This window comes from Scyliorhinus torazame, chromosome 22 (genome assembly GCF_047496885.1).
Source record: "Scyliorhinus torazame isolate Kashiwa2021f chromosome 22, sScyTor2.1, whole genome shotgun sequence".
NCBI lineage: Eukaryota > Metazoa > Chordata > Chondrichthyes > Carcharhiniformes > Scyliorhinidae > Scyliorhinus > Scyliorhinus torazame.
Genome location: NC_092728.1, coordinates 40,798,994 through 40,816,713, shown reverse-complemented (window position 1 = coordinate 40,816,713; position 17,720 = coordinate 40,798,994). Strand labels below are relative to the sequence as shown.

At 48.2% G+C, this 17,720-nt stretch overlaps 1 protein-coding gene across 1 annotated transcript in view; it reads left to right on the top strand.

Annotated features, from left to right (window-relative positions):
- LOC140399032 (LIM domain transcription factor LMO4-A-like) overlaps window positions 1-14,555 on the top strand; it is a 122,132-nt gene extending 107,577 nt beyond the window's left edge. The window contains exon 5 of the mRNA XM_072488095.1: window positions 14,151-14,555. Coding sequence (XP_072344196.1) covers window positions 14,151-14,180 — 30 coding nt within the window. The 3' untranslated portion in view covers window positions 14,181-14,555. The remainder of the gene's footprint in view (window positions 1-14,150) is intronic.
- The last annotated feature ends 3,165 nt before the right edge of the window (window positions 14,556-17,720 follow it).

The window sequence follows — 17,720 nt, the reverse complement described above, 5'->3', positions numbered from 1 at the left end:
TTTGTGATTTTTATCAATGACTTGGAGGAGGGGGCTGAAGGGTGGGTCAGTAAGTTTGCTGATGACACCAAGATTGGTGGAGTAGTGGATGAGGTGGAGGGCTGTTGTCGACTGCAAAGAGACATTGATAGGATGCAGAGCTCGGTTGAAAAATGGCAGATGGAGTTTAACCCTGATAAGTGCGAGGTGATTCATTTTGGTAGAAAAAATTTGAATGCGGATTACAGGGTCAACGGCAGGGTTCTGAGGAATGTGGAGGAACAGAGAGATCTTGGGGTTCATGTCCACAGATCTCTGAAAGTTGCTACTCAAGCGGATAGAGCCATGAAGAAGGTTTCTAGTGTGTTAGCGTTTATTAACGGGGGCTTGAGTTTAAGAGCCGCGGGGTTCTGCTGCAACTATACATGACCCTGGTGAGACCACATTTGGAGTATTGTGTGCAGTTCTGGTCACCTCATTATAGGAAGGATGTGGAAGCATTGGAGAGGGTGCAAAGGAGATTTACCAGGATGCTGCCTGGTTTGCAGGATAGGTCTTATGAGGAAAGGTTGAGGGAGCTAGGGCTTTTCTCTTTGGAGCGGAGGAGGATGCGAGGTGACTTAATAGAGGTTTATAAGATAACGAGAGGGATAGATAGAGTGGACGTTCAGAGACTATTTCCTCGGGTGGATGTAGCTGTTACAAGGGGGCATAACTATAAGATTCAGGGTGGGAGATATAGGAGGGATGTCCGAGGTAGGTCCTTTACAGAGAGTGGTTAGGGTGTGGAATGGACTGCCTGCTGTGATAGTGGAGTCGGACATTTTAGGAACTTTCAAGCGGTTATTGGATAGGCACATGGAGCACACCAGAATGACAGGGAGTGGGATAGCTTGATCTTGGTTTCGGACAATGCTCGGCACAACATCGAGGGCCGAAGGGCCTGTTCTGTGCTGTACTGTTCTATGTTCTATGTTCTAATAAAGCCTCGATTACATTCTACTCTCGTCTCGTCGTAATTGGTAGTGCATCAGTCATCTGATAGGTTTCCCAGGGTATCTCAGTCCTGTTGAATGTGCATTCTGCGCCATGTGGAAACGAGCCTAATAGTAACTGGGATAAATTTGGTGGCCTTTGTCTGGAAGAGACACATTGGGCTGAAATACCTCCTTCTGTGTTATAGATTTTCTGTGATTCTTTATCCGCTTTGGAGAAACTAACCTTAGTGCCATGGCCAATATTTATTCCTAAATCAACATCACCGATTGACTGTCCTGAGGTGGTGAAAAGAGCTAAAGAGATGCAAGTCCATCCCTTAATTTAGTTTCCACCAATCAATCTAAAATCACTTCATTCAGCATCCTGAACCCCTGTCCAGATGTTGCCAGTGGTATCATACATTTTCCCCTCCCCCTAACCCCACAAGAGTCCAATGATGTGAACAATGCCACGGGGGATCTGTTTGTTTATCCTAACTCTCTCGCTCTCAGCTAATTTAGTTGATTTATTCCTGAAGAATCTTTGGTCTCTCCACATCTATCACATGTTATTGAGTGATGAGGACACTTGACCAACTGCTGAAGCTCTTCCATATGCTTCTGAATCTATTGGAGATGATTCTTTCCCAGCTCGTGTTGTGTGTTGCTGCACGCGGTTCCCTCCAATGGAGATTTTGATATCTGCTCAATTCCCGTGTCCAATTTTCAAATTATTTATAGAGATGAAGTTCAGAAATTTCATCTTGGGAAATAAATATTGCTGCTTCGGGCAGTGATGGTAACGTACAGAATGAGTTGGTGAAGAATTGTAGCCCTGAAGAATCCTGTTCCTAATCAGACCAGGGCCCAGCGTGGGAGCTAAGCTGGATGGTTCGTGTTGACTCAACATTGCTCGGAACTCAGGCCTTTTCTAATGATGGGCTTGGCAATGCTTGTGATTTCCCACTTGGGTGAATTTCCCCAGGCCAATTATTGTAACTCAGTTGGTGCTCTGACAGAAACCTGTTAGCTCAGTGAAAACAGGAGATTCTGACCATGTGGCTCAGTACAACATTGGACAATGCAAGATCCCACTGAGCCATAGATGGACCATTTCATTCAAGGGCTTTTCTATTCTCAGGTGCCCTGTGCACAGCAACCTGGTATTCTCAAACAGGACAATAAAAAAGGATCCAAGAAAACACGAGATATGAAACTCCGTGGAATTGTACGAAACTCCACCTTTGCCATTATTCTGGATCATATTAACATTAGAATATGTGTACAGAGGGTATATCAAGGTAGGTGTACAGAATGTGCGGCTAATGAGTGTAATCACTCATTAAGTAATTATTCATTCTGACTATTTTATAAAATAATATTTATGTGGCTGTGTGTGTTTCTGGTAGGTTTGACTTGACTAACTGACCCATCACACATCGAGAACCGACCTTGCCGGTTGATCTCTGTGCTACAACTATTAACTGAATTATGAGCAGGGGGGTGGCAGTAAATAGCTGAGAGTTCCCAAACACATTGCCTTTCACCCTGTTTGTAAGAGCCCTGTTCGTGCTCACTGCTCCCTCTGACAGGGAAAACCTTAAATATAGAGCACGCTTTCAAACAGAGATTGACTCTTTAACAAAAGAAAGTTCAATCAAATTGTATTAATAAATAAAATACTGAATCTACATCTGGGTCAATCCAGTCTCAGTAACAGGCAGCGCCATCCACAGGCAGAGCTGGTCATGTGGACGTCCTCACTGGGACAGTGCTGGTCGTATGGATATCCTCACTGGGACAGTGCTGGTCATGTGGATATCCTCACTGGGACAGTGCTGGTCATGTGGACGTCCTCACTGAGACAGTGCTGGTCGTGTGGATATCCTCACTGGGACAGTGCTGGTCGTATGGATATCCTCACTGGGACAGTGCTGGTCATATGGATATCCTCACGGGGACAGTGCTGGTCATGTGGATATCCTCACTGGGACAGTGCTGGTCATGTGGACGTCCTCACTGGGACAGTGCTGGTCATGTGGACGTCCTCACTGGACAGTGCTGGTCGTGTGGATATCCTCACTGGGACAGTGCTGGTCCTGTGGATATCCTCACTGGGACAGTGCTGGTCATGTGGACGTCCTCACTGGGACAGTGCTGGTCCTGTGGACATCCTCACTGGGACAGTGCTGGTCGTGTGGATATCCTCACTGGGACAGTGCTGGTCGTGTGGATATCCTCACTGGGACAGTGCTGGTCGTGTGGATATCCTCACTGGGACAGTGCTGGTCATGTGGATGTCCTCACTGGGACAGTGCTGGTCGTGTGGATATCCTCACTGGGACAGTGCTGGTCATGTGGATATCCTCACTGGGACAGTGCTGGTCATGTGGACGTCCTCACTGGGACAGTGCTGGTCGTGTGGATATCCTCACTGGGACAGTGCTGGTCGTGTGGATATCCTCACTGGGACAGTGCTGGTCGTGTGGATATCCTCACTGGGACAGTGCTGGTCATGTGGACATCCTCACTGGGACAGTGCTGGTCATGTGGATATCCTCACTGGGACAGTGCTGGTCATGTGGATATCCTCACTGGGACAGTGCTGGTCATGTGGACGTCCTCACTGGGACAGTGCTGGTCATGTGGATATCCTCACTGGGACAGTGCTGGTCGTGTGGATATCCTCACTGGGACAGTGCTGGTCATGTGGACGTCCTCACTGGGACAGTGCTCGTCATGTGGATATCCTCACTGGGACAGTGCTGGTCGTGTGGATATCCTCACTGGGACAGTGCTGGTCATGTGGACGTCCTCACTGGGACAGTGCTGGTCGTGTGGATATCCTCACTGGGACAGTGCTGGTCGTATGGATATCCTCACTGGGACAGTGCTGGTCATGTGGATATCCTCACTGGGGCAGTGCTGGTCATAGAACAGTACAGCACAGAACAGGCCCTTCGGCCCTCGATGTTGTGCTGAGCATAGTCCGAAACCAAGATCAAGCTATACCACTCCCTGTCATTCTGGTGTGCTCCATGTGCCTATCCAATAACCGCTTCAAAGTTCCTAAAGTGTCCGACTCCACTATCACAGCAGGCAGTCCATTCATGTGGATATCCTCACTGGGGCAGTGCTGGCCATGTGGATATCCTCACTGGGACAATGCTGGTCATGTGGATATCCTCACTGGGGCAGTGCTGATCATGTGGATGTCCTCACTGGGGCAGTGCTGGTCATGTGGATATCCTCATGGGGCAGTGCTGGTCATGTGGATATCCTCACTGGGGCAGTGCTGGTCATATGGATATCCTCACGGGGACAGTGCTGGTCATGTGGATATCCTCACTGCAACAGTGCTGGTTGTGTGGATATCCTCACTGGAACAGTGCTGGTCATGTGGACGTCCTCACTGGGGCAGTGCTGGTCATATGGATATCCTCACTGGGGCGGTGCTGGTCATGTGGATATCCTCACTGGGGCAGTGCTGGTCATGTGGACGTCCTCACTGGGACAGTGCTGGTCATGTGGATATCCTCATTGGGACAGTGCTGGTCATGTGGATATCCCCACTGGGGCAGTGCTGGTCGTATGGATATCCTCACTGGGACAGTGCTGGTCATGTGGATAGCCTCACTGGGGCAGTGCTGGTCATAGAACAGTACAGCACAGAACAGGCCCTTCCGTCCTCGATGTTGTGCCGAGCATTGTCCGAAACGAAGATCAAGCTATTCCACTCCCTGTCATTCTGGTGTGCTCCATGTGTCTATCCAATAACCGCTTCAAAGTTCCTAAAGTGTCCGACTCCACTATCACAGCAGGCAGTCCATTCATGTGGATATCCTCACTGGGGCAGTGCTGGTCATGTGGATATCCTCACTGGGACAGTGCTGGTCATGTGGATATCCTCACTGGGGCAGTGCTGGTCATGTGGATATCCTCACTGGGGCAGTGCTGGTCATGTGGATATCCTCACTGGGGCAGTGCTGGTCATGTGGACGTCCTCACTGGGGCAGTGCTGGTCATATGGATATCCTCACTGGGGCGGTGCTTGTCATGTGGATATCCTCACTGGGACAGTGCTGGGTCATGTGGATGTCCTCACTGGGGCAGTGCTAGTCATATGGATATCCTCACTGGGGCAGTGCTGGTCATGTGGATATCCTCACTGGAACAGTGCTGGTCATGTGGACGTCCTCACTGGGGCAGTGCTGGTCATGTGGATATCCTCACTGGGGCAGCGCTGGTCATATGGATATTCTCACTGGGGCAGTGCTGGTCATGTGGATATCCTCACTGGGGCAGTGCTGGTCATGTGGCTATCCTCACTGGAACAGTGCTGGTCGTGTGGATATCCTCACTGGAACAGTGCTGGTCGTGTGGATATCCTCACTGGGACAGTGCTGGTCGTGTGGATATCCTCATGGGGACAGTGCTGGTCATGTGGATATCCTCACTGGGGCAGTGCTGGTCGTGTAGATATCCTCACTAGGGCAGTGCTGCTCATGTCGATATCCTCACGGAGACAGTGGTGGTCACGTAGATATACTCATGGGGACAGTGCTGGTCATGTAGATATCTCACTGGGCCAGTGCTGGCCGTGTGGATATCCTCAGTGGGGACAGTGCTGGTCATGTAAATATCCTCACTGGGGCAGCGCTGGTCATGTGGATATTCTCACTGGGGCAGTGCTGGTCATGTGGATATCCTCACTGGGACAGTGCTGGTCATGTGGATATCCTCACTGGGGCAGTGCTGGTCATGTGGCTATCCTCACTGGAACAGTGCTGGTCGTGTGGATATCCTCACTGGAACAGTGCTGGTCGTGTGGATATCCTCACTGGGACAGTGCTGGTCGTGTGGATATCCTCACTGGAACAGTGCTGGTCGTGTGGATATCCTCACTGGGACAGTGCTGGTCGTGTGGATATCCTCATGGGGACAGTGCTGGTCATGTGGATATCCTCACTGGGGCAGTGCTGGTCGTGTAGATATCCTCACTAGGGCAGTGCTGCTCATGTCGATATCCTCACGGAGACAGTGGTGGTCACGTAGATATACTCATGGGGACAGTGCTGGTCATGTAGATATCTCACTGGGCCAGTGCTGGCCGTGTGGATATCCTCAGTGGGGACAGTGCTGGTCATGTAAATATCCTCACTGGGGCAGCGCTGGTCATGTGGATATTCTCACTGGGGCAGTGCTGGTCATGTGGATATCCTCACTGGGACAGTGCTGGTCATGTGGATATCCTCACTGGGGCAGTGCTGGTCATGTGGCTATCCTCACTGGAACAGTGCTGGTCGTGTGGATATCCTCACTGGAACAGTGCTGGTCGTGTGGATATCCTCACTGGGACAGTGCTGGTCGTGTGGATATCCTCATGGGGACAGTGCTGGTCGTGTGGATATCCTCACTGGGGCAGTGCTGGTTGTGTAGATATCCTCACTAGGGCAGTGCTGGTCATGTCGATATCCTCACGGAGACAGTGGTGGTCACGTAGATATACGCATGGGGACAGTGCTGGTCATGTAGATATCTCACTGGGCCAGTGCTGGCCGTGTGGATATCCTCAGTGGGGACAGTGCTGGTCATGTAAATATCCTCACTGGGGCAGTGCTGGTCATGTAAATATCCTCACTGGGGCAGTGCTGGTCATGTGGATATCCTCACGGGGACAGTGCTGGTCATGTGGATATCCTCACTGGAACAGTGCTGGTCGTGTGGATATCCTCACTGGAACAGTGCTGGTCGTGTGGATATCCTCACTGGGACAGTGCTGGTCGTGTGGATATCCTCATGGGGACAGTGCTGGTCGTGTGGATATCCTCACTGGGGCAGTGCTGGTTGTGTAGATATCCTCACTAGGGCAGTGCTGGTCATGTCGATATCCTCACGGAGACAGTGGTGGTCACGTAGATATACGCATGGGGACAGTGCTGGTCATGTAGATATCTCACTGGGCCAGTGCTGGCCGTGTGGATATCCTCAGTGGGGACAGTGCTGGTCATGTAAATATCCTCACTGGGGCAGTGCTGGTCATGTAAATATCCTCACTGGGGCAGTGCTGGTCATGTGGATATCCTCACGGGGACAGTGCTGGTCATGTGGATATCCTCACTGGGGCAGTGCTGGTCATCAGGATATCCTCACGGGGACAGTGCTGGTCATGTGGATATCCTCACTGGGACAGTGCTGGTTGTGTGGATATCCTCACTGGGACAGTGCTGGTCATGTGGATATCCTCACTGGGGCAGTGCTGGTCATGTGGATATCCTCACTGGAGCAATGCTGGTCGTGTAGATATCCTTGTATTATTCCTTGTGTCAGAATAAAGCTCATAGCCTTACAGTTGAAGTAGATGCTTTATTGTGCGAGTTCATTCTCTCTCCAGCGCTTATACCATATGTTACATCTGAGCTGCCTGCCTGTGTCCTGCTCACCAGCTGCCGTTCCTGTGAAAAGTGCCCCTTGACTTCCTAATTTGCCTATTATATACATTTCTGATGCTCCCTCTAGTGGTTACTTAGTTGTGATGCATTTACATTTCCCCCTTATGTATATACAGTGATGCATATCACTACATCCCCGCTTTTTTGTTTTTACATATTTTCTGTACGTTGTTAAAGAAAATTGTACAAAACATGTAGATTAATGATGATATGTACATGTTGTGATGATATTGATGATTATACAAAGCCAATTAATATTTGAGTCCAATCTTAATAAAGAATTTATGAGTTCAACTTTATGAATTTATTCGGTTGAGTTTCTTTTTCTTCTGTTGTTGACGTGGTGAAGTTGATATTGTAATTTCTTTGTGAATGTCGTCAGTGTTCTTGTTTTTAAGTAACCAACAAGTCATCACGAGGTGTTCGAATGGTCGAACCACTGATGTTGACTGACGTGGACTTTTTCTTACATAAGAACATAAGAACTAGGAGCAGGAGTAGGCCATCTGGCCCCTCGAGCCTGCTCCACCATTCAATAAGATCATGGCTGATCTTTGTGGACTCAGCTCCACTCTCCGGCCCGTACACCATATCCCCAAATCCCTTTATTCTTTAGAAAGGTATCTATCTTTTTCTTAAAAACGTTTAAAGAAGGAGCCTCAACTGCTTCACTGGACAAGGAATTCCAGAGATTCACAACCCTTTGGATGAAGAAGTTCCTCCTAAACTCGGTCCTAAATCTACTTCCCCTTATTTTGAGGCTTTGCCCCCTAGTTCTTCTTTCCCCGACCAGTGGAAACAACCTGCCCGCATCTATCCTATCTATTCCCTTCATAATCTTATATGTTTCAATAAGATCCCCCCGCATCCTTCTAAACTCCAATGAGTACAGTCCCAGTCTACTCAACCTCTCGTCATAATCTAATCCCCTCAACTCTGGGATCAACCTATTGAATCTCCTCTGCACTCCCTCCAGTGCCAATATGTCCTTTCTCAGGTAAGGAGACCAAAGCTGAACACAATACTCCAGATGTGGCCTCACCAACACCTTATACAATTGCAGCATAACCTCCCTAGTCTTGAACTCCATCCCTCTAGCAATGAAAGACAAAACTCGATTAGCCTTCTTAATCACCTGTTGCACCTGCACACCAACTTTTTGCGACTCGTGCACCAGCACACCCAGGTCCCTCTGCACAGCAGCATGTTTTAACATCTTACCGTTCAAATAATAATCCATTCTGCTGTTATTCCTCCCAAAAACGGATAGCCTCACACTTGGCAACATTGAATTCCATCTGCCAGACCCTAGGCAATTCACCTAACCTATCCAAACCCTTCTGCAGACTTCCGGTATCCTCTGCACTTTTTGCTTTACCACTCATCTTAGTGTCGTCTGCAAACTTTGTCACATTGCACTTGGTCCCCAACTCCAAATCATCTATGTAAATTGTGAACAACTGCGGGCCCAACACTGATCCTTGAGGGACCCCACTAGTTACAGGTTGCCACCCAGAGAAACACCCATTTATCCCCACTCTCTGCTTTCTGTTAGTTAACCAATCCTCTACCCATGCTACCATTTTACCCTCAATGCCATGCATCTTTAGTTTATGCAGCAACCTTTTGTGTGGCACCTTGTCAAAAGCTTTCTGGAAATCCAGATATACCACATCCATTGGCTCCCCGTTATCTACTGCACTGGTAACGTCCTCAAATAATTCTTCCAAATTAGTCAGACACGACCTACCCTTTATGAACCCATGCTGCGTCTGCCCAATGGGACAATTTCCCTCCAGGTGCCCCGCTATTTCCTCCTTAATGATAGATTCCAGCATTTTCCCTACAACCGAAGTTAAGCTTACCGGCCTATAATTACCCGCTTTCTGCCGATCTCCTTTTTTAAACAGTGGTGTCACGTTTGCTACTTTCCAATCCTCTAGGACCACCCCAGAGTCCAGTGAATTTTGATGAATTATCACTAGTGTGTTTACAATTTCCCTAGCCATCTCTTTTAACACTCTGGGATGCATCCCATCAGGGCCAGGAGACTTGGCTACCTTTAGCCCCATTAGCTTGCCCAATACTGCCTCCTTAGTGATTACAATCATCTCAAGGTCCTCACCTATCATATCTTTATTTCCATCAGTCACTGGCATGTTATTTGTGTCCTCCACTGTGAATACTGACCCAAAAACCTGTTCAGCTCCTCAGCCATTTCCCCGTCTCCTATTATTAAATCTCCCTTCTCATCTTCCAAAGGACCAATATTTACCTTAGCCACTCTTTTTTGTCTTATATATTTGTAGAAGCTTTTACTATCTGCTTTTATGTTCTGAGCAAGTTTACTTTCATAGTCTACCTTACTCTTCTTTATAGCTTTTTTAGTAGCTTTCTGTTGTCCCCTAAAGACGTCCCAGTCCTCTAGTCTCCCACTAGTTTTTGCCACTTTGTATGTTTTTCCTTCAATTTGATACTCTCCCTCACCTCCTTAGATATCCACAGTCAATTTTTCCCCTTTCTACCGTCTTTCTTTTTTGTCGGTATGAACCTTTCCTGAACACTGTGAAAGATCGCTCGGAAGGTTCTCCACTGTTCCTCAACTGCTTCACCATGAAGTCTTTGCTCCCAGTCTACCTTAGCTAGTTCTTCTCTCATCCCATTGTAATCGCCTTTGTTTAAGCACAAAACACTAGTGTTTGATTTTACCTTGTCATCCTCCAACTGTATTTTAAATTCCACCATATTGTGGTCGCTCCTTCCAAGAGGATCCCGAACTATGAGATCATTAATAATCCTGCCTCATTACACAGGACCAGATCTAGGACCACTTGTTCCCTTGTAGGGTCCATTACATACTGTTCCAGGAAATTATCCCGGACACATTCTATAAATTCTTCTTCAAGGCTGCCTTTACCAACCTGGTTAAACCAATCGACATGCAGATTAAAATCTCCCATGATAACCGCTGTACCATTTCTACATGCATCAGTTATTTCTTTGCTCATTGCCTACCCTACCATTCTGCTACTATTTGGTGGCCTATAGACTACTCCTATCAGTGACCTTTTCGCCTTACTATTCCTGATTTCCACCCAAATTGATTCAACCTTGTCCTCCATAGCACCAATATCATCCCTTACTATTGCCCGGATGCCATCCTTAAACAACAAACCTACACCACCGCCCTTACCGTCCATTCTATCCTTTCGTATAGTCTGATACCCTTGGATATTTAACTCCCAGTCTTTTAACCATGTTTCAGTAATGGCCACTAAATCATAGTCATTCACGATGATTTGCGCCATCAACTCATTTACCTTATTTCGTATACTACGAGCATTCAGGTAAAGTACACTTATGCTGTTTTTTATGTCTTTGTTATGAATCCTAACACCTTGATCAGTAACTTTTCGCAAATTATTTTTCCTTTTACGCTTTCTCCTAAGTTTCCTTGTCTTTGAACCCATATCTCTACATAATAACCTGTCACGTAACCTGCTGCCTTGCTCTCCATTAACCATTATACTGTCCATAGCTTTACCCTTCCCTTCCCCCCAACTTGCTAGTTTAAAGTCCTTGTGACCAACCTATTTATCCTATTCGCTAGAACACTGGTCCCAGAATGGTTCAGGTGAAGACCGTCCCAACGGTACAGGTCCCTCCTGCCCCAGTACTGATGCCAATGCCCCATGAAATGGAATCCCTCTTTCCCACACCACTCCTTTAGCCACGTGTTAACTTCCCTAATTTTCTCAACCCTATGCCAATTGGCACGTGGCTTGGGTAGTAATCCAAAGATTATAACCCTGGAGGACCTGTTCTTTAATTTAGTCCCTAGTGTTTGATAATCCCCAAACAGGTCCTCTTTCCTAGTCTTACCTATGTTGTTAATCCCAACATGGACCACAACAACTGGATCCGCCCCCTCCCTCTCCAAAATCCTTTCAAGCCGATCAGAGATGTCCCTCACCCTGGCACCGGGCAGGCAACATACCATGCGGGACTCACGATCTGGTTTACAAAGGATGCCATCAATCTCCCTAATTATAGAATCCCCTACAACTACCACTTGTCTTTTTGCTCCCCCCTCTTGAATGGCTTCCTGTACCACGGTGCAGTGGTCAGTCAACGCATCCTAATCCCCTACAACTACCACTTGTCTTTTTGCTCCCCCCTCTTGAATGGCTTCCTGTACCACGGTGCAGTGGTCAGTCAACGCATCCTCCCTACAGCGTTCTTCCTCATCCACACAGGGAGCAAGTACCTCATACCTGTTGGACAAGGTCAAGGGCTGAGGCTCCTCAACTCCTAAACTCAGGATCCCCCTACCTGCCTCCCTTGCAGTCACACCACTCTGTCCCTGACCACTGACCGAATTAACAGTACTTATTCCACCGGGTGTGACTGCCTCCTGAAACAAAGCGTCCAGGTAATTTTCCCCCTCCCTGATGTGCCGCAGTGTGTGCAGCTCGGTCTCCAGCTCATCAATTCTGAGCCGAAGTTCCTCGAGCAGCCAACACTTGCTGCAGATGTGGTCACTGACGGTCTCAATGGGATCCACCAGTTCCATCATCATACAGGAACAACACATCACCTGTCCAGCCATATTCAACTAGTTAATTAATTTAAATTATTTTTAAAAAAATTTTTAAAGAACCTCAAGGATAAACCCGAACACCAACAAAAACACAGCCCTCTCTCGCCACTCACCCAAACTCAGTCACTCACCTAAACTCAGATGCACTCTGTTCCAATCAGCACTCTGTGTCTAAAGGCACTCCTGCCACACCTTTTGTACCCTGCCTGATTTCCAATGAGCCAATAGGCCCACTCCAGGAACTGAAGTCTCCAACTGCCACTCGACCTGTAAACTGAGCTCTTTTAAATATGCACTCACCACTCCCAGCAACCCTGCAACCTGTGGCCTGCTCCAGGAACTGAAGTCTCTTTTAAATATGCACTCACCTCTCCCAGCAACCCTGCAGCCTGTGGCCTGCTCCAGGAACTGAAGTCTCTTTTAAATATGCACTCACCTCTCCCAGCAACCCTGCAGCCTGTGGCCTGCTCCAGGAACTGAAGTCTCTTTTAAATATGCACTCACCTCTCCCAGCAACCCTGCAGCCTGTGGCCTGCTCCAGGAACTGAAGTCTCTTTTAAATATGCACTCACCTCTCCCAGCAACCCTTCTTGTGCTTGTGGTATCGATTTAGTGTGTCATCTGCCTTGAAAGCTGGTGGTGCTTGTTTGTTCTGGAGCAAATGTGAGTTTGTGAGATTCGTTGTCATGCCATAGTATGTCTGTACTCTTGTCATTGTTTTGGAGTGTGCTGTTGCATTGTCCTTCATGTGCAGAGTTATACCATGTTGCACAGATCATTGTTTCATTGTTGTTGTTTCTGTTGTTTCTGTCTTTGTTGTTTTTGTTGTTCTTGTTGTTGTTTTTGTCGTGTTTGTTGATTCTGTTTTTGTGGAGTCTTTCATCGCTCTGTGTGTGGAGTCGTGCAGTGTTCTCTCTGTGGAGTCGATCTATGCTCTCTCAACGGAGTCAGTCAGTACTCGCTGTGTGGCATCGTTTTCTTCTTGGGTATTTGACAGGTTGCTGTCATCCAATGTATCGACGATCTGCCATGGCATCATGGCACTGGATTCATCTACCATGAGTAGAGTCGTGTTGAGCTTTTCAACCATGTCACTGATGCTTTTATGATCATACCCAAATAACATACCATGCCTGAGTAGTATTCTTCAATATACAAATCATCTGTTTTTGTTTCGGATTTGTTATTGTGCTCTTCATGTTCAATGAACAAATCATCTTTTTAGTTTCGGATTTGTCATTTGCTCTTCACTTTGGGTGGTGCAAACTACTTGTTCCAGGGTTCTGCAAAAGTTATTTTCAACAGATGGTAGAAGTTCAGGCAACGTTGTGCCTTTTGAGGTTGAATGTTTTGGTTTTGTGCCTTTGGAAGTCTTGTTTCTGATTTTCGGGCATTTCCCCTTTAAGTGGGCGTGGTCTGACTCTTCAGACGTCATGGTAGTCGTGACGTAAAGTGTAGGAATCGTTTGTGCATGCGCAAATCGATTTTTCTGTACTATGCGCTTTTTTGTAAACTGCGCATGTGCACATCCATCCTCGAACTGTGCGTTCTTTTTGTTCAAATGCGCATGTGCAGATCCATCTTTGAACGTTCGATCTTGCACATGCGCAGAACGATTTGCATCCAAATCGGCTTTTCAACTGTGCATGCGCGGCTGCGGTTTCCTGCGCATGCGCAGACCCAGATTTGTGTCTTTTGTTCCCCGGGCAGTTTAAAATGTGCTCAGACGCCACTTTAACGTGGATTTCAGCGTTTTTTCTTGGTAAAAGGTTAATGTTATTTTTTCTTTCGATCTGCACTTTTCAATCGCGATTTCCAGTGTTGAACCTTTCTGTTCTGTTAATGATTGTTTGAGTTTTGCATCACTCATTCCCTGTGCAATTTGGTCTCCAAGCATTGAATGTCTTAAAGCAGCATTGTTACTGGTGTTACAGTGATCTTCAATTTTTTGAGTATTACTTCTAATTGGTGTTGTCTTCATCTTTCAAGTATTTAAAGCCGTTATAGATTTCTCTTGCTTTGTGTCCTGCTAGTAGCAGTGCTATTTTTTGTTTCTTCAGAGGCTGTTCTCAAATTATTAGATATAATATATATTTGTTGAAAACTTTTCCATCTATGACTTAAATTACCGGTTGTTTTCAGCTGCGGTGGAGTTCCAACGAGTTTCATTGAATCAGCTAAATCTCCCCACGTCGAATGTCTGGTACGGGTTTTCTTGTCATGAACAAAGAACAAAGAAAATTACAGCACAGGAACAGGCCCTTCGGCCCTCCCAGCCTGCACCGATCCAGATCCTTTATCTAAACCGGTCTTCTATTTTCCAAGGATCTACTTCCCTCTGTTCCCCGCTCGTTCATATATCTGTCGAGATTCATCTTAAATGATGCTATCGTGCCCGCCTCGACCACCTCCGCTGGCAAAGCGTTCCAGTCATTTCGATCTTTCTTTGTCTGCATCTTGTGTAATCTTCTACTAAGCGTTCTGAAGTCTCCTGGTACCATGTATTATTCCTTGTGTCTGAATAAAGCTCATAGTCTTACAGTTGAAGTAGATGCTTTATTGTGTGAGTTCATTTTCTCTCCAGCGCTATATATATAATATATGTTACATCTGAGCTGCCTGCCTGTGTCCTGCTCACCAGCTGCTGTTCCTGCGAAGAGTGCCCCTTGACTTCCTGTTTTGTCTATTATATACATCTCTGGTGGTCGCTCTAGTGGTTACTTAGTTGTGGTGTATTTACATTAACCCCTTGTGGACATAGTGATGCATATCACTATAATCCTCAGGGGGACAGTGATGGTGGTGTAGATATCCTCATGGGGACAGTGCTGGTTGTGTGGATATCCTCACTGGGGCAGTGCTGGTCATGTGGATATCATCACTGGGACAGTGCTGGTCATGTGGATATCCTCACGGGTCAGTGCTGATCATGTGGATATCATCACGGGGACAGTGCTGGTTATGTGGGCATCCTCACTGGGGCAGGGCTGGTCGTGTAGATATCCTCACGTTGACAGTGGTGGTTACGTTGCAATACTCATGGGGACAGTGCTGGTCAACTGGATATCCTCACGGGGACAGTGCTGGCCAGGTGGATATCCTCACTGGGACAGTGCTGATCGTGCGGTATCCTGACAGGGGCAGTGCTGGTCATGTGGATATCCTCACTGGGACAGTGCTGGTCGTGTGGATATCCTCATTGGGACAGTGCTGATCGTGTGGATATCCTCACTGGGGCAGTGCTGGTCATGTGGATATCCTCACGGGGACAGTGCTGGTCGCGTAGATATCCTCACTGGGACAGTGCTGGTCATGTAAATATCCTCACTGGGACAGTGCTGGTCGTGTGGTTAACCTCACGGGGACAGTGCTGGTCATGTGGATATTCTCACTGGGACAGTGCTGGTCATGTGGATATCCTCACGGGGACAGTGCTGGTTGTGTAGATATCCTCACGGGTCAGTGCTGGTCATGTGGATATCCTCACTGGGACAGTGCTGGTTGTGTGGATATCCTCACGGGGACAGTGCTGGAGATGTAGATATCTCATTAGGACAGTGCTCGTGAAGTGGATATCCTCACTGGGACAGTGCTGGTCATGTGGATATCCTCGCTGGGGCAGTGCTGGTCATGTGGATATCCTCACTGGGACAGTGCTGATCATGTGGTATCCTCACTGGGGCAGTGCTGGTCATGTGGATATCCTCACTGGGACAGTGCTGATCGTGTGGTATCCTCACTGGGGCAAGGCTGGTCATGTGGGTATCCTCACTGGGACAATGCTGATTGAGTGGTATCCTCACTGCGAAAGTGCTGGTCATGTAGATATCCTCACGGGGACAGTACTGGTCGTGTGGATATCCTCACTGGGGCTGTGCTGGTTCAGTGGATATCCTCACTGGGACAGTGCTGGTCGTGTGGATATCCTCACTGGGACAGTGCTGGTCATGTGGATATCCTCACTTGGGCAGTGCTGGTCATGTGGATATCCTCACTGGGACAGTGCTGGTCATGTGGATATCCTCACTGGGACAGTGCTGGTCGTGTGGATAACCTCACTGGGACAGTGCTGGTCGTGTGGATATCCTCACTGGGACAGTGCTGGTCATGTGGATATCCTCACTGGGACAGTGCTGGTCGTGTGGATATCCTCACTGGAGAAGTGCTGGTCATGTCGATATCCTCACTGGGACAGTACTGGTCGTGTGGATATCCTCACTGGGGCAGTGCTGGTCGTGTCGATATCCTCACTGGAGCAGTGCTGGTCGTGTGGATATCCTCACTGGGACAGTGCTGGTCATGTGGAAATCCTCACTGGGGCAGTGCTGGTCATGTGGATATCCTCACTGGAGCTGTGCTGGTCGTGTGGATATCCTCACTGGGGCAGTGCTGGTTGTGTAGATATCCTCATGGGGGAAGTGCTGCTCATGTGGTTGTCCTCACTGGAACAGTGCTGGTCGTGTAGATATCCTCACTGGGACAGTGCTGGTCATGTAAATATCCCCACTGCGGCAGTGCTGGTCGTGTGGATATCCTCACTGGGGCAGTGCTGGTCATGTAAATATCCTCACTGAGGAAGTGCTGGTCATGTGGACATCCTCACTGGGACAGTGCTGGTCATGTGGATACCTTCACTGGGACTGTGCTGGTCGTGTGGTTATCCTCACTGGGACAGTGCTGGTCGTGTGGATATCCTCACTGGGACAGTGCTGGTCATGTAGATATCCTCACTGGGGAAGTGCTGGTCATGTGGATATCCTCACTGGGACAGTGCTGGTCGTGTGGATATCATCACTGTGGCAGTGCTGGACTTGTGGATATCCTCACTGGGGCAGTGCTGGTCGTGTAGATATCCTCACTGGGGAAGTGCTGGTCATGTGGATATCCTCACTGGGGAAGTGCTGGTCATGTGGATATCCTCACTGGGACAGTGCTGGTCGTGTGGATATCCTCACTGGGACAGTGCTGGTCGTGTCGATATCCTCACTGGGACAGTGCTGGTCGTGTCGATATCCTCACTGGGACAGTGCTGGTCGTGTGGATATCCACACTGGGGCAGTGCTGGTCAAGTAAATATCCTCACTGGGGAAGTGATGGTCATGTGGATATCCTCACTGGGACAGTGCTGGTATTGTGGATATCCTCACTGGGACAGTGCTGGTCTTGTGGTTATCCTCACTGGGTCAGGACTGGTCGTGTGGATATCGTCACTGGGGTAGTGCTGGCCGTGTGGATATCCTCACTCGGTCAGTGCTGGTCATGTAAATGTCCTCACTGGGACAGTGCTGGTCATGTGGATGTCCTCACTGGGGTAGTGCTGGTCATGTGGATATCCTCACTGGGACAGTACTGGTCATGTGGATATCCTCACCAGGACAGTGCTGGTCGTGTGGATATCCTCACGGGAACAGTGCTGGTCGTGTGGATATCCTGACTGGGACAGTGCTGGTCATGTGGATGTCCTCACTGGGGCAGTGCGGGTCGTGTGGATATCCTCACTGGGACAGTGCTGGTCACGTGGATATCCTCACTGGGACAGTGCTGGTCGTGTAGATATCCTCACTGGGGCAGTGCTGGTCGTGTGGATATCCTCACAGGCACAGTGCTGGCTTTGTAGGTATCCTCACTGGGGCAGTGCTGGTCATGTGGATATCCTCACTGGGGCAGTGCTGGTCGTGTAAATATCCTTACTGCGGCAGTGCTGGTTGTGTG